This window comes from Stigmatopora nigra, chromosome 18, assembly GCF_051989575.1.
Source record: "Stigmatopora nigra isolate UIUO_SnigA chromosome 18, RoL_Snig_1.1, whole genome shotgun sequence".
Taxonomy (NCBI): Eukaryota; Metazoa; Chordata; class Actinopteri; order Syngnathiformes; family Syngnathidae; genus Stigmatopora; species Stigmatopora nigra.
In genome coordinates this window covers 5837171-5862100 of record NC_135525.1, presented here as the reverse complement: position 1 = coordinate 5862100, position 24930 = coordinate 5837171, and the positions used below count along the sequence as shown (strand labels likewise).

Here is a 24930-nt window from a genome sequence, read left to right as displayed (position 1 = left end):
ACGCCTCGGCTGATGAGTGGGAAGTGAAGCCGAACCGGAAACGCAGAAAAAGACGTGGCGCTTGTCTCCGGGGGGGGGAACTGGGCCGCTCAGTCTTTGCAGATGGCGGTGCTGGCGGGGGAGTATCGGATGAGTCTTTGTGCCAAGGTGTTACCACTCTTACTGTTTTTTTTTACAGAGATCAGGTAAAATCCTAATAGTACTGGACTTACTGGTAGAGTTGGGAATATTAAAGGAGATTAAATAGAATAAAAATGGATTAAGAAGAGGCTGAAATGTTAATTTTATCCTTTTTTGTAATTATTAACAGAATATTTGGTTGGGTTGTTGTCGTTTTTCTGTTGTTGTTTTTTTTTAAACCTAAAAATGTTATATTGAATGAAATGTAGCTAGTAAAATGGTGCATCTGCTGTCAGCTAATTTACCGCCGTTCACTGTTTTAGTAGGGATGTCTTGGATTGAAAAAAAATAGTTAAGTGCCATTGGCAGACAGTGAGTAACAGTAACAGTCCATCAGGGACAACGGTTTTTACAACTTTGCGGTACACGCTAACAATGGACGTTTTGACTGCAAATTGATGGTGATGAGTGACCAATCCAATTGGACTGTCAAGCTTGGACATTAATTTTACTCATGCAAAACTACAAAAAAAAAACACTTTGCATATTTAACAGTACTGTAGTAAGAAATATCTTCATCTGTTTCTTTGGTTTAAGCATTGTAAGTGTTTACTGTGTAGTCAATGTAAAAATAATTCATTTTTAAAGCAATTCTGGTTAGTCTATTGTCACTTTTAGTCAGTAAGTTAGTTGTTGGAATTACAATTTTGTGTAGGAAATTCACAGTAAAGCATTTTTGGACACCACCTAGCCAAGAATACTTAAAATATAAATGTTCATATACTATATTTTTACATTTCATCTAGAAATGTAGGTCATAAGTATGAATGATGGTACTGTAGCACCATCGGGAATTGGAGCCGTCATTCACAAAAGATTGGAATGGAGTAAAAAAGGATTGTGTTTTTAAATTATTCATATTTTTTTGATTTATTTATGATACTAGTATTTTTGGGACATGAGCAAAAGATGTCTCAAAGACATCATACAAGGCTTTAAAGGGAAAAACAGAGGAAAGAAGAAGGTCACGGCGGTGTAGCGTGGAAAAGGTGTCGAGGGCGATGGATGACGGCAAGGAAATGAGGTCATCAAGCTAGTGTGACACGGGAAAAGCCATGACGGATCGGCTGGAGAGGTGGCCGACCATAAAGCTATTCATGCTTGTCCCCGGAAAGGGGTGGGGCGGGTGTGGGGGCTCAATTTGCTGTTGCTGGGCGGAAAAATATGTAACTGTGGAGTTAGCAGAGGTCATGTAGAGGAAGATGGTGGGTAAGATGGTGACGACATGCAATGGGAATAATGTCCCTGTGATGACTCAGATACAAAAGTGAATTTAAGAAAAAGTCTTATCGGTTTCTCTGTGTGCTCTACGATTGACTGGCGACCAGTCTAGGGTGTACTAACTGGGATAGGCTCCAGCATCGAGGATAAATGAAAAATGATTGCAAATAATTACAACATAAAAATAATCAAATTCATTGATAAAAACCTTTGAAATCAATATACTCTTTGTTTAAAAGATTGAACTGTAGTTAAGAGGCAGTACTGGCAAATATTTCCATGGGTTGATAATCTCCCAATTTTTAAAAATGTGCTTAGTTATACAAATCAAAATTAAAAAGGCCATCAATGGAAAGCAATTACCACAAAAGATTTTTAAAAAAAGGAAAAAATATATACTTTAAACCCTCTTTTCTGTTGCCAGTTATTCTATCTATTGTACATAGAGTATTTTAATACACTTTGTGTTTTGATTACTATTGTAGTAGGGTAAAAAAAATGCCTGTGTTGTAAGAACATACTTTTCCCACAATAAACAATCAAAACATTTAAGACGGCAATGTCTATTTAGTCTCTCTCTGGACTTTAACGCCACAAACGAGGGAACCGGTGGGGGGTTATTGGAGGATCTTTTACTAATCACACAGACAGTGAAGCAACTGTCGCCATGGCAACTGCATCCGCAGTACCGAATTGGGGGTGTAAAACAAAAGCGGAACACGAGGATAGTCGGAGGGGAAAAAAATAGAAATAAGAAAGGAAGGAGGGAGGGGGTAAAGGGAATAGAAAAAGGGCTGAATTCAGCAGAAAGTGACCTTGACCAGGAGAGAGAAAGTCTTCCACTCTCACATTCGTAGTAGTTGCTCAAATGCACTTTGACATGTTCCCTCGGAAAATGCTGACATCCTCCCGTTTAAATATACACGTTTTAAACGGCCCTACTTTGATCTTAACCCTTGAGTATTTCACGCTTGGAGAGCCTCGCGGCGAGGATCAATGATGGGCGCTGCTGAGTCACCAAAATGGAGGAAATCGATAACAGTAACGTTAGATAAACACTTTTCTTTTCGAGGTTCTATGGTTGGCGGATGAGTTAAAAATGTCGCGTTGACGACGCAAAAAAATGAGAACAGGAGGCTGCACAGGGCTCTAAAAATAGTCACCGGCAGTGGCGTGGCTTTAAATATTTCATCTTCTCAGAAATAAAACGAGTGTGGGGGTGGAAGTCCAGTGAGGCTGAGGAAGGATGGCATGAAAAGTCAAGGGTTTGTTTCAAAAGGATGGAGGAAGCTAATGACTGAATGGGAAATTTCTGTCATGTAAATATAAAGCGTAGTGACAGAAAAGAGAGGTTGGTTCTTAAGTGAAGGACATGTGAAGGACAATTGGACGTGTGGGGACAAACAAGGATGCCACTTTGAGACGATCACAACACGTGAGACTCACCTTGGGGGTGTCAAAGTGACGGATGAGGTGGCGTTAATAGGTCACAAAGCAGAAACGGCAGCAACGGGAGTTGTTTTAGTGCATTGCAATATGTCATTTTTCTAAATGATTCCACTAGTTTTCCTTTTGATTTGATATTTCAGTTTTTATTTTACATTGTTTGTGTGAAAATAATTAGATTAACTGTAGCAGTATTGAATTTGTAATCGGGGTCATAATTCATCATTTTCTTAACTGGAATATGTCCTAAATCTTATTCTTGGCTGAGGATAAAGAAAACATGACTGAGAATATTATAGTGTGTTTTGTTCAAATAATATCTTACCTGATACACTAGACTATTGATACCACTATTTTAATATTGTAATATATCATATTTTGGAAAATAATACTATTTTATGTTGTTATTTGAGGGATAACGTTCCCCCCATTATAATGATATTAATAGTTCTAATAAATCCAACTATAATCAATAATAATAAGATAATAATGTTGAAGTTAAGGGTTCAATTTAAACACAAGTTTTATAAATCCATTAGAGGCCATTGACGGTGATAGAAATGCAATCTATTTGAATTGCTAGAGGTTGTCAGTGAATGGCTGGTGTCTTTAAGGGGCGTGGCCATGTGACTATGTTTGTCTGTATGCTTGTGTTTTGGGTGAAATGAGTTCAAAGTACAAATAGATCAAAAATACTAATTTTGCAATACTGTTAAAAAAGATTCAAATCACATTTCTAACATTGGATGCTTTGGATTTGGCTGCTTAGGCAGTAGCCTGCTCTCTCCTCTACTTTTGTATTTATCTACGTGTTCCATGAACCAGGGCACAAGTATTTTTGTACCTCTTAAAGTGGCTTAGCAAGACTCCCACCAGTTCCCCGATGCGGCTCTCGTTGGCGGGCACCAGGCCCTGTAGGCACACCACCAAGTCACGGCTGTCCTTAGTGTGGAAAACCACCAGCTGGTCTTTGCCCGGCGACACGCTCATTCCCGTCACCTGCCAGGAACCAGCAAAAAAAAAAAAAAATCACATCAAAACCTGAGCATCTCAACCGCTGTCAATTTTACCCGCAGGTGTCACGTCTGGCGAATGGAATCACGCCGTGAAGATGTTTTTGCCACGGAGTAAAGGAGGTGGAAAGAATCCATCAAAGTCAAAAGGCACTAAAGATTTATGAATGTGCTTCCAACCACAGGGGAGTAGAAAAATGTTCTTTTAATCAACCAAATCACTCGTTAGGTCTTTAAAGTATGCAAAACATAAAAGGCTGCAAAAGGATGAAAAGAGAAACGTTTGCAGTTTTCAAGTACTTGATTTTAGTTCATCATTTTTTATTTAAATACTGGAATCTGTATGGGAAGATTTGACCAATCACAGGGCACAAAGAGACCAATCACTTGTACCTAGGGGCAATTTAGAGTGTCCAATCATCCTATCATGGATGTCTTTGGAATGTGGGAGGAAACCAGAGTACCCAGAGAAAACCTACATAGGAAAAGCATTCAAACTCCACACAGGTAGACCAACCTGGATTTGAACCCACGACCCCAGAGCTGCGAGCCCGACACACTAACCACTCATCCACTGAACCAAAAAACACAAAAAATACTAGACCCCAAAAAAACTAAATAAAATAAAGAAAGAATTTGAAATAAAATGAAAGGATTCAAATTTAGTGTCTAGTTAACCAGCATAAAATTTCCATTTACTGTGTATCGAAAGCTTAATTGTTGGGCAGCCCGCCCGCTGCTAACGAGTTGCTTAATGATACTTTCCAATTAGTTTTCTCGCCTTGATCCGTTAAATCACTTTTGATCTGCCGAATAAAGCCGGAGTGCCCGCTCGTCTGTCCCGCCATCTGTTTAATTGTCTCTCGACAGGACACCACATGTTGACGGGGTGGGGGGAAAAAAAAAATCAGGATTTTGGCGCAGGACAGTAAGTCAGAAGTCATTTTTTTTAGCGACAACAAAGACCATTCCAAAGTAATATGGCCGCCGCACAGAGAAAAAAGGAAGCTTTTGGTTCAAAATAAAGAAAGCAGATGAACGATTCTCCCCGGGAAACAAGAGGGAAAAGAGGAGCGCGCACGGCCAGACATCAGCTGAGCGGCTCGGTCGCCATGGTGACGCCGCCTCCTGGGAAGTTGTCATGACAACAGGAAGGGAGCACAGACAGCATGAGAGGGTCTTGTTTTGCCTTTTTTGGTTTCTTATGAAAGGGTTGAGGTTTAAAAACGAAAACAAAATGTTGCTAACTCAATAATGCTAAATAACTCAAATTTCTGTACTTTTTGAAAGGAAAATTCTGTACTGTAAATGGTTTTGTCAGGCTTCCGCTCCCCCACTTTGTGCTGTCAGCCCCCAAAACGACACAAAGAAACAAAGAAAAATCGAACACTTTGTATCCTCGTGTTGCATTGTTTTAGCCTGGTGGGCCAGAAAATGCATTATGAGAAAAATGAGAATGTTTATGTAAATTGTAAGTGAAACAAAAGTGTCTTACGTTGTAGAGGGGGATGCTCTTCATGGGCTTATATTGCTTGAGGGGGTCCATTTTGTACAGGTGGCGGTCGGTGATTAGTACAACTCGGTCCTCTGATTTGTGGAAGCGGTTGATCTGGAAAAGAAAACGATGCTTGTTATTACTCAAACTACTTTTTGTCAATAGCTACATTGTAGTTATGGCGTCCTTCAGAGTGCTAGCAACGTATTTTTGGATTATAAATTGCACAAGACTATACAATAGGAAAAAAATATATAAGTGGCATATTTAGGAGGGCAATATTTGAATGGATCAGGAACATAAGATAAAATAACAATAGGAAAATGACAGTTTTATATAAAACTGAAGCCGGAAGAAAAATAAGTACAAATATAAAAGGCTGTAAACCATCAGAGACAAAAAAATACATATATGAGTCGCAATTAAGTATTTGTGGAAGGCCCCATCAATTTATGGAAAAAAATGGATGACTTATAGTCCGGAAAATACGGTATGTCAGCCAATTAGGGCTGTCACTATTAATGAATGAAGTGATAGGCAATGACTGTATTATAAAAAGTAATTTTCAGAGTTGTCAAAATGTTTAAAAGATAATTGCTGACCTGAAAATGAACCAGATTCTTATTTTGAGCCATTTAACTGATTTGCTGCCAATGATGGCAATAGATCAGTCCCCATTGATTTGGCCTACTTGGCCTGGGAGGCTGGCAGCAAAATAATTGGCACTGTACTTACCTTTCGGACATTGCAGGCAAACAGAACCCGCATAAATTTGTCTCTGCGCTGTAGCTCGCTGGAAACCGAGGAGAAGGACGCGGTGCTATCGGGACTATCTCGCTTCTAAAAGAAAAAAAAAGTGCAAAACATTTTAATAGAATACTTTTATAAGAGAAATCGCTATATTTGCTCCTGTTGCTAGGCAGAATATTACCAAATAGTTTCCTTCCCAGGTTCTCTGTAGACCCAAGTCCATCCTTTGGCCCTTGAGAGCTTCATAGCAGGCCACTTTGGCCCTCACCTGCAAAGCCTCCTCTGCAGTTAAGCCTTTGATTAACGTCCAGGCCCACCACCTACAGTAAATAAACAAATAATTGGGAAAAAACAACAGAAAACACCTTATTAGCAGAGGAAAAATCGACCGGTTCGTTCCTGTGGGAGGGGTGAGAGTTCTCGTTGTACGAAACGCCGCTGGGATGAAAGGCGGCAGGTGTTTTTTTGGGGGAAGTGAGGGAAATGAAAGGGAAAAAAATCTAATTGTGGGGTGGGCAGAAGAAAACATGCTTCAAAGGGACGCGTCTGGCTGAGAAAGCGGACCTGAGGCGGCGTCAGACTTCCACGGTTCGAAGGTCAATTCTATGGCTCATTTTGGATGTTTGGAATACTGTATTTACTAAGTCACACTTCTTTTTATAGTTTGGTTGGGCCAGGAACTAATACTCAAGTGGGATTTGTTTTTTTTTCTTTCTTAGTCCACCAACAGTCGGTTTTGATGTTGTTTTTAGGCTATAGTAGTTATCTAAACAACTGTTATGTTAACAGAAGCCTATTGTTGTTCTCCATGTTACTATTGTTACTTTGTTTAATCTTGGTTCCTGATATAGTTTCAAGCAGTTCTATAATAAAGACTACATTTGAATGTATGTATTTTTTCGCAGTTTTCATGTGTAATTGCTATATTATATTGTCAGATTTTTTTTTCAATTTTCTGAACATATTGTTCAAATTGTAAGCAAATCAGAATGCTGTTATCTTGACCCTTTTATTCAGTTTTCTGTAATGTATTGTTTTTCAGAGTATATTTCCATTTGGAATAAATAGCGTTTCTGTATTTTTTACCTTCTAAATATCACTTTTAATATCTTCCTATATCAAATTACTCCCATTTCCATTCTATTATTTTGTTGTTGTTGTTTAAAAGAGTAATTTGTGGATATAAGGACTGACATAAGGAAAAATATTCAGAATAATACCAACAAAAAAAAGAAAACAAAAAGATACAAACACAGACAAAAAAAATGAAATTCAGATCAACAGAAATAACCAAACCCTACCTGTTGTAGATACTTCGAAGCGCCTCCTCGAACCTGCGCAGAACTTTAGGTGGCGCAGGCCACTTGATGTGACGACCTCGGTCCTTCATGGAGCGCACGTTGCGGAAGCGACGGTTCAGCTCGCGGACGTAAGACTTCACTTTATATTGGCGGTACGCCCGAATAATAACCAAGGCCGCACGCATTCGCCGGTACCGGATGCGTGCAATGGTCCCTCGCCAAACCTAGAAACAGAACACAACAATTATTTCCCCAAAAATGCTTTATAAACAGCAATTCATGAATAAAAAATGGTAAAAAGATTATCTCTTCAAGTTCAAAATCAAGCTAAAAATGATCTGCAATTGCACACTACTTTCGTCTTCTCTGTGCAGCAGCAATCATATGGCGCGTAGTAAATAAAATCCAAACTTTTTTTTTATATTTTTATCCCATGATTGAGCCATTTACATGGCAGCCAGTGGCTTTAGCTCGGTCCACTCTTATGTTTTTCATGTTTTACAGCATGTTTTACATGAAAAATTAGAGGGAACATTGCTGCTATGTTAACAGATGCCTAATTTACCCAGTTTTCTCCATTTTATTATTACGATTTTAACATGTTTTGTTCTTGCTTTCAGATTGAATTAAAAAAAAAAGCTATTTATATTATATATATTAAAGTATTCTGTGGATGCTGCAACTTATAGTCCGGAAAATACAGTTGTTGACAAAAAGAAAGTCTACTCTGTGTGAAAATACACTAGCTGAATAAATTAACTACATGAAACACAGCATGTAGAGTACAGTCATGATGGCGCGCATGAATATTTCAAATGCCGGGTGTTAGCGGAGGCGGCTAACGACATTTCCAGCTTATGAATAATAAAAGACGCGGGAGGTGGGCTCCACCTGATGAGCTCGCTGTCATAATTGGGGAGGAGGACGATAAGTCACGCGCTGCACAAGTAGCCGGCGGCTAATTTGTCTTGTTCCCGTCATCGGTAATTATATGACCGTCACATTGAGAGGGTGGATATTCATTTGTCTTGATTTAATGTTTCAACCAATGAAGATTTGTCCTCATATGAATGGTAGAATTAGTCTCATTTTCGAGAATGGAAATGTATTTCTGTGGTGATGTCATTTTTTGGGGGTTGAAATGAATGTGAAACTTATTTTGGTTTCCTTTCCACATTCAACTATTTTGATGGTTAATTCATTTTTTTGGAGGAATATTTGACCAGAGAATGTTCTAAATCTCCTTTTAAGATTCTGAATAGCAAATATTTTTGTATGCTAAAGTATTTTTACATTTACTTTGATTTATTTATGCACATTTTTTAATTCAATAAGGGAGAAAAGGAGAATAACTTGTTATTACCTTTTTTATTATTTTAAAAAGGTAGTAACGATTCTATTTTTTTAATTTTATTTCATTTTTATATACATTTTCTCATAGACAAAAAGTAGAATCATCTAATATTATATTTTAAATCCAAAAGTCCATTGCCAATTAAAAGACTAAATATGAATAACAAATTATTTCTTCATTTACAATGTTCTTAAAAACAAAATGTGGAAAAATAAAAGATTTTTTATTGTTTGTCAATTTCTCCCATGTTTTATTAATTGGTTTAAATGTAATGAAGGAAAACAACAACAAACTGTAAATATGTTTTTCTGTAGCAAGGCATTGACTTGTTTTGAGTTAAGAGCTGTTTTTTGTGTCAAAATTAGCTCGAGCACAAAAACTGAGCCATTGATGTATTTACTGCCTTTGGTGACAATACATGTATTATATATATGTACAAAAAAATGTGCTTTTGGAGGGTATTGGAATAGATTCATGGGATTCTAATTGATTTCCCCATTGAAATATATATTTGCAATGGTGACTTGTGGTATCAAAAGCCTGCTTCACTGGCCTATGTTCAACCAGGCGGATCACTAATTAAGCCCCTGCACTGTGGGAAGTGAGAGGGGGAGGAGCATGAGGTCAATTGGAGAGGAGGAGGCCGAAAATAAAAGAGCATCAAGTGACAATAAATCATTGCCCGCTGACACAAAATGTTCTCATTATGGTGGTGGGGGGGAAGTCAAGAGGGGTTTTTGCCGCAGGAAAACAACACTCTGGGGAATGAGGAGGAATGTAATCAGACTTTAAATAAGACCACCATACAGTGTAGCCCCTCAAAAGCCAGTGTGCATGATCCACTTTGACTAAAAAAAAATCAACTGAGTGTATTGCACTATAATAATAGTCCCTGATGGACTGTTAACTCATTGGTCTACGATCACTGCCAACCCTTCCACTCCTAATGGATTGAACGTCTATTGCTGTTAGTGGCTTTCTCGCTCTGAATTTATTGGCTGAAAAAGGGGTTTTGTTTATTGTTTTTCTAAAAAAAAAATCGAAATATTGCATTTTTTGATTGAGAAATCCTGATTATGAAGCCCTAAATAGTTCTATTATAATTTTTAAAATACATGAAGAAAAAGTAAGGAAATAGAGAATTTAATTATTGGGGTAATATTTTTATTTTGATATATTAAACTCCAAATGAAAAGGTAAGACTTTTAAACTGTAAAACAAAAAAGGGGAAAAATAATTGGCACTTTAATAGTCAGGTTATTTAATTTGTCCTAAAAAATATTATTATGCTAAATTTTCATCCTCTGAATGCATGCTTTTAATTAAAAATCTTTTTTTAAATGTTCATATTTGATTTTTGTCTCTAATCTTCGAAGATAAAATATATCAGAATTATAAAGTGGGGAATTGTATTGTTTTTTTATTTCTTATTTCCCACAATGTTTTTATTTACTTATTTCTCCTAGAATTAATAAAACCTTTGTCATTAATCCTAACGTATTTCATATTAACTTTGTATTTTGGAAAACCAATACACCATAGCTTTACTATTTGTCTGCCATTGACTGCACTTTAAACACATTTCCATTCACAGGAAAAGGATGGAATAGAGGCACGCCATTGGATCATTATGACCATCAATGGCAGCCAATGAGTGAATTGCACCTAATCCAGACTATCCAAGGAATTGGCAGTCACGTCAAGTCTTCTTAATCGGGATTTGACTTCCCAGTCATGTGAAGAAAGACTTGGTTTCCAAAGGAGAAAAGAACGATGGGGAATAAAGCCAGTCTCGGATACAGTGACAGCTGACGCCCCCCGAGAGTGAAGAAGCGGGCGAAAAGGCTTTGAAAAGCAATTAAGGCGGCAGGGACAGAGAACTCCCCAGGGGAATCTTTGCTCTCGTTGCTCTGACAAGGGCTCACTTACTAAGATGTGGTCCGATGCGTTGGAATTTATGAAATATTCATTTCGTCATGGAGGGAGGGAGCTCGTATCCTTGAGCTTTTATGAATAATAAAGCTTTAGAACCATTGACGCTGACAGACGTCTCATTCAAAGGAACTGGGGAACTTGGAATGACCCAATTGAAACAGTTGGGACGTTAGTTGCTGAAAATGGCAGTGGGAAAAGGAGAAAAACTCCCTGTGAGGTTGCCAAGATGAAAATGGATCGATAGAAAAGGTCAAGTGATCGATCGTCTTGAGAAGCGAATTTGACTGGAAAAGGGAGGAACTGGCAACAAGGAGGACTCGACATGTCAACATGATTCTGATTGACTGGAATGCATGTTTGTGCGCCTGCCAAATGAGACCAAGCATTTGTGTGAGTCACGACAAAACAGATATGAATTCCGTCTGTCAGGTTTGATTGGCAGGTGGCTCACGTAGGACGACAAGGAAATTTGCCAACATGTTTAATGATATGATGGAAAAGTAGCATCGGCGGATGGACTAATCAACAATTATTTAGATCAGGGGTTGTTAGACTCAGGTGGGTTTGTGGGCCACTTTAACGTCAACTTGATTTCATAGGGGACGGACCATTTTAGATATATTTAGATTTTTTTTTAAATAAATGGATTAAAAGAACTGGATTAAAAGCCCTGAATATTACGTTTTTTAATATATCTAAAACAATGTTTATTTTAGCTTTTTTTAAATATATTTTTTGATTTTACAAAAAGATTTTTGAACTAAATACACTGAAAAAATTGATGAAAAATTACAATTATTGATTTAAAAGGGGGAAAATCAAGAAATTTAATATACATCTATACTCTTCATTTTAATTTGATCCTAAAACAAAAAGTGTGCACTCATTATTTACTTTCCCGGACCACACAAAATGTTGCAGCGGGCCATATTTAGCCCCCAGGCCGCCACTTTAACACATGTGATTTAGATAGTCTATATTTCCGCCCACCCTCGATCGGTGTCCAATCAATCGCGGGTCACAACGAGACATAGTACAACCAATCACGCTCATGCTCATACATTCATAATGTTTTTTGACAGTACCCACCTTTTGCAGGAACAGAACAATCCTCTGCAGCATTTCAGTGCGTTGTTCTTCCAAACTGAAGAGCGTGCGGGGGGTGCGCACAAACACCTTGGTTTTTCCATAGGCCACGTCATTGTCGTAGTGGCACCCCTGTAGGAGCTTCTTGACCGCCTCCTTGTCCGAGGGGAGGTCATGGTTTGGCCACGTAAACTCCGAGATCATCTTGTACCTGCGGGGTCACCACACATTTTATTTCATGCTGGCACACTGTGTAATGAGCTTTTATTTTATGAAGACGCCAGGGAGCTGTGGTAAAATTAGCAAAGGTCGAATAAATCTCCTTTAAGAGGGAAAATGCCATCTCATTTATGGCGCCTGGGTGAATGATTGCAACTCATGGAGCAGAGTACTTGCTTCCTGTAACAAGACCTGTGATTCATAACTGGCAGCAGTGCGCAGCGGCGCAACGATGACTTCACTTGCAGCAGAAAACAAACTTGCTAATCCGACAGACGGCAATAGATTGTTGAAAAGATCAGACGTGCCGATTCCTCGACATTTATCTTCCCGAGTCAATGCTTAAGATGTGATGTAATCGACCTGACGACCCAATGCTGTGTGGACACTGACTAGGGCATAACAGATGGCCAGCCTGAGATTAGGGACCAAAAAATGTAATATATACCCTCTACTACATATGCTACTTATTTAAATTTTGCTGTTTTATTTTATTCTATCGCTTATCTGCTGTTTATCTGCTAAGGAACCCTATTTTTCCCTTTTCCACCTAAAGAGTCAGGAAGCTAATAGTGATATTATCTTATCTTTACTTTAAGAGTTGAATTTGTTTTGTTATCATGCATGTATATAGAATTTATATTAGAATTGACAATGTTTCCTATTTTCATTTTCCCTTTTCCACCTAAGGAGTTAGGACGCTAATAGTGATATTAGCTCAACTTTGCTTTAAGAGTTGAATTTGTTTTGTTATCATGCAGGTATATGGAATTAATATTATAATTGACAATGTGCTATTTTGTTTCCATTTTCCTTTTTCCACCTAAGGAATCAGGGTGTCAACAGTAAAAGCCAATGTACTGATCTCAGGAGGCACTAACTTTAAAAACTGACTAAGTTTTACAACCATGCCCAGACCTTAAATTAATATGACAATTTTCAATGGGTTATCCATTTTTCCCAATTTTACCCAATTTTCCCTTTTCCATATAATTATACCCGAGCGCTGTCCACAAAAGTTGATGCCGGATCTTTACTTTAAAGAAGCTTTTTTTTTGTGACTACACAATATCTTATTGTTGGATTACAATTTACAATGTTTCAAATTTTATTCCCAGTTTTCCCTTTTCTACCTGAAAATGTGAAATGTTAATATATGTCTTTTTTAAATAGAGGACGAAAACTGATACGGATCTTCACTTAAGAAATTGACTTTGTTCCCTGACTAATCCCATAGTAACTCCATCTTCATACTACAATTCAAAACCCTTCATTAATTTTCTCCAATTTTCCCTTTTACCTCTGAAGGAATCTCGTGTAGGTCTGCCTGTAGGCAAATCCGGCACGGCGCACTCTCACGTTCTCCAGCAGGCCCAAGTATTCCACCTGATGTCGGCAACGCTCATGCTCAAAGAGCAGTGGCGACTTGACGTCGTTTGGCTTGATACAACGCACATAGTAGGGCTCCTGCAAAGAAAAAAAACAATAAAGTATGCTCGCCTATTGGCTTCCATCAACAAACATAGCCCTCTAATCCATTTTCATAGGGTGGGTTGGCCACCACCCTTCATATATATGATCATTGAGTAGAAAAATACATCTTATGGGGTGTGTACAATGCCCGAAATTACAGTTTACGCCACCTTGCTCTCCAGGTTCTCCACCAATGAAATCATTGAGTTCTTGAAAAGCGTAGCAGCAGTCAATGGCCTTTTGGTAACCTCATTGATGCTCAGTTTCCCTTCGGGCCACATTGCTTTCAGCACAGGGTTGGAACTGCCCACATAATAGCCAAAAATACATATTTACCATTTATGGCCCAAAGCAACAGATAACTTGTGTTATTGTGCCACACCTGTTGTACAGCAACCTCTTGAAGTCCTGAAAAAGCGTGTCTTTGTTCTTGTCGATAAAACCCACTACCGAGTATCTGCAAGAAGAACACAAACATTTCTACAAGTTAATCCTATTAAGTGAGTCCAACTGAGAGATAGCAGGCGGGCTCCGCCAGCGGTAAGTAGCTCACGGATCAATCAAGCCTATAACACCGCACCCCCCCTCGCTGGGCACCAAGTGAACGCGGGTGGAAGCTCTTAACCCGCACAAATGGGCTGGAGGCGAACACGTTAAGAGGGCTTAGCATGTGTGATTTATTCATTTGACTGGTGTCCAATGGCTTTGGGGATTGTCAGCAAGCATTGATGAAGTCATTTAAACACTTTGTGTGTGTCCAGGGACTGCGTAAAATTGGTCAAATTCCCACATGTGATAGTCTTGATTAATTTTGGGTGAGATGCGTTATTTTCCTTATTATTGCTTATAGATTGCTTAGTTTTTTCCTTTGTCCAACCGCTTGTTTTCCCTTTCAAATCTTAATCTTAATCCCTCATCAATCTATTTGCGATTCCTTTTACTCTTTTTTTTATCCAGCCTAATTTTTCTTTTCAATATTAGTTACTGCAGAACTACCCAATACTACAAATCTTACATACTTTGCTAGGCCAATCTTCAGCAAACTACTAAATCAAAACATTTGCATTTTGCATCAAAACTATGAGAAAAAAGGCAAGAATTTTTTTTTTGCAGCAATTTAACTTTTCGTTTTAGCCTACCATGACGATTGATTTCAAAACGCAACATCATATTCTAAATTCTAAAACACAGGTGTCAAAGTGGCGGCCAAATATGACCCACCGTATCATTTTGTGTGGCCCGAAAAAAGTAATTGATGAGTGCCAACTTTCTGTGTAATGATTAAATTAAAATGAAGATTATAGATTATTTCCTGTTTTTCTGTGCGCTTTCTAAACTTCTTCGCAGTGGGGTCATTTGAGGCCTTAACAACTGTATTATCAAACAAAAATAGATACTTACGCCACATTTCCAGCATAGTGTCGTATCCGAAAATCTCGGTCAAACTCCAAACTCTTGTCAGTAGGGGAGAGCTGCACAAGAAACAACAGTTAGGAGAGTTTATTTATAACTGAACAAATGGCTAAAGTACTGATGTTCCATTCCATTCTTCCATTGCAAAACAGGTCAACTTCATTTTTAGTGGAGTGGACAATGTCGACTTCCTCCAAAGCTAGCAGTGTTCATCCGAGCGCTAAGTTGTGCTGAACTATGCAAAAGAACGCAACACTGCCACTAAACTCCGACAGTGATCCTTGGCTTAAATGAAGCAGAAAGCAACCTCACTCAACCCGAGTGAAGCTTGAGAAGAGAAGCAACGTCAGTAAAAACGTGAGCACGGGAGATGGAGGTTGGCTTGATGACAAGAGACAGCAAAAGCAGAGAGAAAAAAAACAAGTGTGGAAGTGAAGGTGTAAAACGGAGGCCAGTTGGCTATGCAGATGGGGGAATATGAATGAAAATATAGATTTTGTGTGTACTCAAATGTGCTGGGATCACGTCAGAAAGCCTGGTGTGAAAACCTAGAATGTAACACAAACTTGGCACCTGCTATGTGTTGCTGCGATGGTGTGAGCCAAAAAAAATATGATAGAACAAGGTCAGAATAATGTGTGCGGGAAATGGCGATGGGAGGGAGTCCATGCTACGCAAAGAGGACACTTCAATGACATCTGGAAAATAGAATATCAGTTCGCTCATCTAAAGTCCATTAGATATAATTGTACATTAAAAACACTATGGAAGAGACTAATATATTATCATTAAAATACACTGAATCGATATGAATGCGAAGTGATTATTTTTATATATAAATATATCGGAGGTGGTAAGTGTCAAGGTGAAGACGGTTGCTAGACAAAAGTAACAAGAACAAAATGGCGTTGTGACATGACAGTCGCGACAGGTACACGATGTCGATGGCCCAGGTGCTGACTGCCGACGTGCGTGCTAGATTTCAAATTGTAATATTAGCAAGGAACGTTAGATGTGATGCATCTTAACACATTGGCTGCCATTAATGGAGACGAATCCATTGGAAATACACTTTCTTAGCATGTTAGGTTATGCTTAGTGACTGTGATTAGTGTATTAACTAAATAAAAAGCTCATCCTCACATTAAGAGGGAAGCGATATACCACTGAAATATACATTTGCTTTATTGACCATTGAATTTGGCCTCGATGGATGACTTTCCTGTCATGCAGATGTTTACCAAGCATTTATCGTCTCCACTGCATCTACTCCTCCCTTTTTGCCAAAGAGTGACATCACCACTAAAACTGTCTTAGAAGATGTATAAACCGCTGCTGCCCTCTTGTGGGAATCTAACATTTTGAAGTACCAACTCAACAAATACTCGACTCTCCAAGTACTAGCATCAGGACCAACATAAACATTGGCAGTCATTAAAGGTACTGGATGCCCAATCAAACATAGGTTTGTGTTATTATTACCTTGCGACTCGTGTAGTGGGCGTGTTTGGCTAGTTTGCCATTGAGTCCCTGCAGGAAGAGCTCATCAGTGACTTTTCCCACATTCATGCAGGCTTCGTCCAAAACAGAGAAGATGCCCTTGTGCTGTTGCTCCACCAGGTCTACAATGATCTGGTTGTTGAAGTAGTCGATCTAATGTACGGCGAAAAGCAGCATATTAGGAATAAAGTATATTGCAATGGAGCGCAATGAGGACTTACGTGTTTCCAGGGAATGCCTTCTCGCTGGTACTCCTCCTGTTCCTGTTTCAAAACCAGCTGGATGAAGAGTTGTTGCAGTTTCTCGTTGCAATAGTTGATGCAGAACTGCTCAAAACTGACACAAAAATAGTTATTTGTTGTTGTTGTTGTGGTGGTGTCAGACAAAAAGCATTCTTATTGACATGTCCAACCTGTTGTTCTGAAAGATCTCAAAGCCATAGATATCCAGAACCCCAATGACTGTGTCCTTCCCGTGCACCCTGGCATCGTAGTTTTTCACCTGGATGATGTCATTGATGCGTCCCACAATCCAACAGAAGAGACGCTCGTACATTGCCTGATGACAGTAAGGTGGAACCAATGAGATTGGAAAACAGAGCTTGCAAAGGATGGTCACCTTAGCCAAAGCGTCGCGTCCATAGCCGGCCTCCTGTGCCGTATGCTCCTTCTCGATAACATCGCGGCCCGTGGAAACCGTGCGGAACAGCAGGGCCTTCTCTACGTTCTCCTGTTTGGTGGCCAGCAGATCCGCCATGATGGACACCAGCTTGTTGGTCTCGATCAGCGTCGTATCGCCATCCACGGCGAACATTAAGTTCCCCTGAGAAACAGAACAAGTACGAGGCGTGTTCAGTGAATGTTTTTGTCTTCAGCTTGCGAATCAAAATGGAAACTAGAACGTTACCAGGTGCAAAATGGTGGCCAGGATCTTGTAGACCGTTGCGATCTCATCCCCGGAGAAGCCGATCACTTTCATGGCGTCTGAGACGGCTTTGAAATCAGCGCTGTCGTTGATGTTAGACTGAGGACACAAAATTGCTGTTAACCTTGTGTTTTCCCACATGCACCCTATTTTTTTCCCTTTACCACCCAAAATAATGATATGCTCAGATTTTTTTTCCCCCTTGCCCTTCATTTTTTCCCCCATTTACCCCTTTTTTTCTCTTAGAAATTGGGGCACTAACTAATTCTATGCCCCGAGGTTACTTTTTGTCCCCTTTTCCACCCAAAGAATAAACAAACCAACTGATGGCATGCCCAGATATTATTTTCCCCTTTTCCAGTTCATCCAACCTCTTATTTTTATTTTCCACACAAGTCTCCTTACCCTATCTCCCCCTTTCTGGCATTTTCATTCTTGAAATAGAATTTCCTACCTTTATTTGGGCCCCCACTTTAATGTAGTTGTAAATTTTGGGGTCTCTGTGGACATGGAGAGAATGCAGTAGGGCATCTGGGGCTCCTTTTAGTAGCTTGTCCATGAAAAACACATTATTAATAAAATGTTAACATATATTTGTATCATATTTCGTGGGCATTCGAATAGAACTACGCATACCTGATAGAATGAATGAAAACTTCTCTCGCCTTCTTGCTGAAAAATGACTCTTGACTGACAAAAGCAATAAAAAGCAGAGTATAACATATGTTGAATTGGTAGGTTATCCATTGAAAGTAGTGTTTTTTTTACCTTTTCTAGTAGGTAGTTGCTAATGTGTCCTCCAATTGGGTCCCCCTTAAAATCAAAGTTGATGTCCATGTACTTGCCAAATCGACTGGAGTTGTCGTTACGGCTGGTTTTGGCGTTTCCAAAGGCCTCCAGGACACAATTGGACTTGAGCAGCATGTTTTTCACTCTGTAAGAGGACACAAGGCTCATTTATCTGGCTTTCTACATGTCGCTCATCCTTCTTAACCGCCTCCCTCACCTCTCAACCTCAGCCCTCTGGTTTGGGTTGGTGATGGCAGCGATGTACTGCATGATGTACTTGCTGGCTTCCGTCTTTCCGGCACCGCTTTCCCCTGCAAAAGCAAAACCGGTGACTTTGTGGCACCTTAAATCAAAATTTTGAAACCCAGTGCTGTCCTCCATTGACGCAAGTGACTCACCCTAGCTAAAACAGGACGGATTTTCCCAAATTTAAACATCTGGTATAGAGTTATATTTAAAGTCTATAATTTCTTTAGTTTATATGGCCGCCAAGCGGAACAAGCAAACCTCAAGAAGTGAGCTGAAGCTGTCTCTTCTACTTCACTGTAAATATAAAGGCGTACCTGAAATGACGATGCAGGTGTCTTTGTTGCGTCTTTTCATGGCTTTGTAGGCAGCGTCGGCGATGGCGAAGAGGTGCGGCGGCCTCTCGTAGAGCTCGCGACCTTTGTACTGCTCCACCATGTCCCGGCCGTAGATGTTCATGGCACGGTAGGGGTTGACTGACACCACCACTTCGCCGATGTAACTGTAGATTTTGCCTTTCTCGAATCTGCGAAGCAAAAAATGTGGGAACAGACCTTTAAATGATATGATTGGCCGTCTGGTGTCGTCAATGGCACTAAAACATGAACATAGCATAAAAATTTAATTGAAACTGACTTCTATCATTACCATTGGCAGATGATGGGTTAAATAGAGTTAGTGTTTTTCTTTAAATAGTATAAATAAATAAAAGGTACTTTAGTTCTGACTAGGGGCTACAATTGCATTGTAATTGAGTTTGTCTTCTAATTAGTAAATGTATTTATTTATATGATTTGTTCATTAAAATGTATATATTTATAGGACTTGTTCATTATAATGTATATATTTATATGGTTTGTTCACTATCATGTATATATTTATTCATATTTTGGCTAAAAATATTACAAATACAAGAATGATTATTTATAAAGAATGAATAATGAAAGAGCCGCGATCTGCACAAGTGGAAATGACTGGAATATAAAAATTGTTATTATTGTGGCCTTCAAGACGGAAAATGTGATGTCCTCATTTAACCATGCCATGTTTTTATGAGGCATTTTTTTATTACTACCAAAAATAGTCACTTGCCCTATGAAGAGATAGACTTTATGAAAATGGAGCACACATTTTCCTTAGGTAGGTCACGTTAACACTTTTATGGCAGAGGAAATTGATAAGCAAACAAAACTTTATGGTATAAAACGTTAAACTATAACCAGGAAGATAATGAAACTCTTGTTTGTTCGACCGCAAAAGTAATGCAGCCAATGTAAAAAAGCATTACCTTTGTAAAAATTGGGAAAATGTTGACAACCTACCCACAAATTAATAATGTTATCCCACACTTTGCTAACTAATCCAAAGGAGTATTGTTAAGGGTCCTTTTCCCACTTCCAGCCTTTTTCTGACTTAAAGAATCCGATTTCCTCAAGACAAACCATCAATTCTCTCTGTACTATGTTTCTGTGTATTTAGTACATACTTTATATTCCTGAGAAAAAAAATCCTTGTGTTTCCTCAACATTCTTTCCCACTTCCACCCATCTGCTTTCCCTTTTTCATATAAGGAATTGTGGTATTGCACAAGATCCTTTTGGTCATCTTAGCCCTGTCCTTCCTATAAATATGTAATTGTGTATTTTTATCATTCCTGAGATATGATGTGTTTCCAACATACTTTTTTTTCTTTTTACCTCTTCCACCCTCTCCCACCTAAGGAATTGCGGTTCTGACTGACTGACTATGTGGTTCACCTTGCCCTCTATGTGTCACTGTCTATTTTTACATTCCTCAGACCCAAAAAAAAATGCTTTTGTGTTTCTAACATACTCAACCCTTTTCCCATGTACACCCTTTTGCCCCTTTTCTCATTTGAGGACTCTAGATGCTCCATTGTGACCTGTCATTTTTTCTATATGTATCACAGCCAATATGCTAAAGTCTACTGGATACATCTCTATTAAGCCTTTTCCTCCAATGCTCCTTTAGTTTCAACTGCATGACCTCCTTCCGCTTCCTTCCTCATCCCAAAAGGCAATCGGATCCCCGGACGGTCGGCCCACCAGATGAATAGGCTCTTTCTTCCCCGCCGCTTAACGTCTGCTACTCTCTGGCAAACAATCCGGGTAGACTGAAGTGCACGTGTCAGCGACGTCCTCGCAGCTTTGTGTCAAGTCTGTTTCTGAAGCCAGTTGCAAAATAGGATCTCGAAATGTCCACCAACAAACAATAATGGTGATGTCGTGTAGCAGCACACCACAACACCTCCTTGGCAGCACCATCAGGAACATTGTTCTGCCCCGTGAGGACCCTTCTCTCAAGGAGGTTGCCGTGTGCCTGCTCCATTGTCCGGACGACAATCGGAGGTCTGTGTCCGCAAAGTGGGAAGACTGATGTAGCGAGATTTCATTGTATTCTACACAGATTAAAAAAGAGCTTTCACTAGAACAGCCTAAGAATATAACATACTAAGCCTGTACATATTTCCCAGTAGGGAAGATACAGTGCATTTCTTGGTATATTTGATAATCCACCACAGACAATTGTGGTATATGTCAATCTCAATGGATTGGTCAATAGCAGTTATTGGGTGGAAAAGCTGGTAAATGCAAGAAAAAGGCTTTCAAAGTGTGTTTTTTTGCTGTGTAAGAACACAGCTAAGATAGTGAAAGCGTTGGAAATTTAACATTGAACTTTTATCTTCTTGTGTAGGAGGAGAAGTGGTGAGAAGAAGTCATAAATGGCTTGACTCCTCCCAAAAATGAACCCAAAAAAAGACCCACCCAAGATAGAGTGGAGCATGCGGTCTTAGTGTTTGTGTCTTCCATATTTGTGCACCATTTAGCGCTTTTACAACCTATTCACACTATGACTGGGCTACGTTGGAATGCCATACCCTCGCTGTGGTGGTCTCATGTAAAGTTAAAAAACAGAACAGAAAGAGTGACATAATTTAAAGTACTTCTATCTACATGATTGTGGATTCCATGGATTTGAATTCAAGGTCACGTCAGGCATTATGAAGAGCGAGTTTATAATCTGCATGTGTTCCATTTCATTATGGAGGCGCTTGTTTGTAAGTAGAGAGGCTTAATCTGCGAATCCTGGCAAAAAAATGCTATCTGAAGCTGTGTCTTTAGTTAAATGTTGAGTCATATCCAATGACTGACCCACCCAGTAAACAATAAGTAGGTTGACTATGACAAAGAGTAGTTTTGCAGAGGGGATTTTGGGGAGAAAAAAAGGGAGCTAAAATACAATGGGACTTCCAGAAAGAAGCAATGAGTCATTGAGATATTTGCAGAGAGGATCATCAAAAGCCACAAAAGATTACGGCACTAAATTTAATAAAGATTACATGCTCCCTGAAGAGGAAGAGTGCAAGTGTGTGTTGAGTCAGCAGCTAGCGGCCTACACAACGACATTATGACATCATGCGAAGAAATAAGATCTATTTAAGCTTTAACATGATAATAGTTAGATTTTTTTTTATTATAAATGAATTAAAATCCCTTTATATTCCGTTTTTTATAGATCTAAAACAATGTTTATTTTAGCTTTTTTTAAATATATTTTTAGATTTTACAAAAGGATTTTTGAACTAAAAAAGCAGAAAAAAATGATTAAACAATGACAATTATTGATCTAAAATAGGGAAAAATCAGGAAATTTAATATACATCTATACTCTTCATTTTAATTTGATCCTAAATCAGAAAGTCAGCACTCATCATTTACTTTCCCAGGCCACACAAAATGATGCGGCGGGCCAAGTTTGGCCCCCGGGCCGCCACTTTGACACATGTGATCTAAACTTTGGTGCAAAATATTATACTAATACAGTGCTAGAAAAGTTTTTCAGGAATGTTATTGCCAAAAGATGTTTGGTGGCACTAAATTGGAACTGTACAATTAGAAATGATTTCACCAGTCACAAGAGTGAAGTATCTACCTTTGTGGGTTGAATATTAGTACAGAAAGGGTTATAAAAGTCCAAATAATAATTAAATAGACTCCATAAAAAAACACTATCCATACATTGCGGTTATTCACCTATTGTGGCAAGTCTTGGCCCCAATTATCCACGATAAATGAGGTATTACAGTATACTGCCAAGACCAAAACGTGCACCCCCATAAGTGATGTAACAGAAACTACGCCAAGTATTTTTTCCCTCCCAAAATGAGAGCGTCTGTGAGCACTGCTCTACTTATTTGAGGAGGAGGGCCACATTTGGGTTGGACAGAATAAAAGCAACACGAGCACGGCGTGTGTTTACACAAGGCCCGTAATGTGGTTCCGATTACACAAGCTCGTATGGAAATTCTTGTGGTGAGACTGGACCATCACGGGCCCGCCGGGCAAGAATTCGTCTGTTGTCGACGGAGAGGCAGGAAATCGCCAAGCAGGCCCAGACGGCAATTCTGAACAGGCTAATATTCTCAAAGTCTGACTTTATCGGGGCCGGGGCGACTCTGTGGGATATCGAGCTCGGCTGTGGGTTTTATTGCCGAGGCCAAAAGGAGAAAGTAAACAAGGCTGCGTTGGCTGATAAGACTGGTACAAAAGGGCAAACCTAGCTGAGTTACATGCTCACATTCATTGGCCAAAGTACGATGCAAAAGGTGGGGTCACTTTTTCCCAATTTATGGCTGGATGGGTTTTTATATCAAGATCTTCAAAAGGTCAGATTCGAAATAATCAAGAAATCAATCCTTACGTGACAGCAAATCTTTTTAGATCAGGTTTTTAACTGTATATGCTTTTATTTTGAATGATTCATGTAAAAAATCTAATGACTGCTAACACTATGAGTCCAAATGGATGGGCATCTGTGGATGTTAAAGGTAGTGGAACATGCCCATTGGGCTCGCAGTTCTGGGGCCTTGGGTTCGATCCCAGGTCAGTCCTTCTGTGTAGAGTTTGCATGCTCTCCCCAGGCTTGCAGATTTTTTGCATCCTACACTTAAATTGCCTCTAGGTATGCAAATGGCTGGCCTCCAATTCCTACCTGATGTCAGTCAGCTGGGATAGGCTCTAGCACCCCCGTGTCCCTTTTGAGAAGAAGTAGTTCAGAAAATGAATGAATGAAAAGGAACAACTCTAGACACAAAAACACCTTATTTAAGCCAATCAGATGCCTGTGAATTAAAAAATGCATGTCAATATTTAAACTATGTGTTGGTGAATGGTTTTGTCTAATTATGCAATGCAATTGGCTGGCCACCTGTTGGCTCCAGCACCCCTGTTAGCCTTGTAAGGATAACCTGCTCGGAAAATAAAAGGATGTATTTATTATTATGGGGCATGTTTACATTTGTGTAACATGTTTTGACAAAGGGAGAATAAAATCTTGTTTCCGGTTGATAAAATATCATTACTAACTTATTAAAGTTCATGGTTTTGCAAAATGCATGAAAATTATTTTTAAATGATGTCATCATTGTTTAGTTTTATAATCAATATCTAAAATCTGCAAAGCTTGTATTTCAAGGTCACCCAGCCCAACATGAAAACTTTTGATTTCAGTCCAAAGTGTAAAACCGCACCCATGTCACATTCAGACTTTGTCTGGATGAAAAAAAAAGAAGCTGCTTCTTAAAACAAGCAGAGGAAATTCCCTGAAACAAAAGGCGTGGTGACCTTCACTTTCTTTACTGTTCTCTTTCAACTCTCCACAGTTCAAAGGTCAAACCACTCCAGACTCTCCCAAGGTTACCAGTTCCACAAATGTCACAGGGAATCAAAAATGCCATCAAACTGGAAGACCAACCCACAGTATGCCGCAAAACGCGTCCCTGTGCCAGGCGCCACCGGCCCCGCCCCCTTCCCGGGACTTCCTGCGAGACTAAAACAAACAGCCGATCCTGTAATTATTTACTCGGCGGGCCGCTGCCTTATAAAGACATTGAAACCGGCGTCCAATCAGGAAAGAGAGGCTTTATCCCACGAGCCATCTGTCCCCAGGGACATCATTTTCCAAAGTGACCGTGCGTGGTTCCAGGACACCAAAATCCTGGTCTTCACACACCGGGAAAAAAAGGAAGCGTTGGCCCAATAGTTGACGCCCCCAGGAAAAAAAAAAACATCCAAACACGCCATGTCCGACCTGTATTGAGGGGGAAAAGAAGCAGACCAAATCTGGCAACCGGTGGGAAAATGAGGCCCGCCCGCCGTTGGCGTGCGAGACGTCTGGCTACTGTGTGTGCAAATTGCTTGGGAAGATGCTGTCAAGTTATCTGACACAGTACAGCAATTAGCTGGAGTTATTAGAAAAACATGTAGGTAACATAACAATGCAATTAAAATGAATGCAAACACAAAACATTGAAAAGCATTGCAGTCAATCACTGTATCTATTTTTTAAAGGGATGTTTTCAGTGCAAAGTCTGATATAAATCAGTGATAAAATTGTCCAAAAAGTTAAAATTGCATGTTAGGAAATTCTTTAAAAATGTTATTCATAAAGGTTGGTTAATGATCTAAATTCTTTTTGAGATGATTGTGACATTTCAACTTGAGCAAGTACACTATGACCAGTACATAAAAAAGTTTGTTTTTGTTTACAAATAACAGGTCACCT

At 39.3% G+C, this 24930-nt stretch overlaps 1 protein-coding gene across 1 annotated transcript in view; it reads right to left on the bottom strand.

Moving 5' to 3' along the window:
• myo1d (myosin 1D) overlaps positions 1–24930 on the bottom strand; it is a 29555-nt gene that overhangs the window by 3933 nt on the left and 692 nt on the right. The window contains exons 2-21 of the mRNA XM_077738410.1: positions 18663–18871; positions 18317–18410; positions 18079–18244; positions 17947–18000; positions 17765–17860; positions 17293–17409; positions 17005–17208; positions 16799–16944; positions 16608–16722; positions 16369–16539; positions 14875–14945; positions 13856–13930; positions 13644–13776; positions 13301–13467; positions 11785–11992; positions 7407–7630; positions 6287–6425; positions 6091–6195; positions 5356–5469; positions 3692–3846 (exon numbers count right to left, since the gene is read on the bottom strand). Coding sequence (XP_077594536.1) covers positions 3692–3846; positions 5356–5469; positions 6091–6195; positions 6287–6425; positions 7407–7630; positions 11785–11992; positions 13301–13467; positions 13644–13776; positions 13856–13930; positions 14875–14945; positions 16369–16539; positions 16608–16722; positions 16799–16944; positions 17005–17208; positions 17293–17409; positions 17765–17860; positions 17947–18000; positions 18079–18244; positions 18317–18410; positions 18663–18871 — 2763 coding nt within the window. The remainder of the gene's footprint in view (positions 1–3691; positions 3847–5355; positions 5470–6090; positions 6196–6286; positions 6426–7406; positions 7631–11784; positions 11993–13300; positions 13468–13643; positions 13777–13855; positions 13931–14874; positions 14946–16368; positions 16540–16607; positions 16723–16798; positions 16945–17004; positions 17209–17292; positions 17410–17764; positions 17861–17946; positions 18001–18078; positions 18245–18316; positions 18411–18662; positions 18872–24930) is intronic.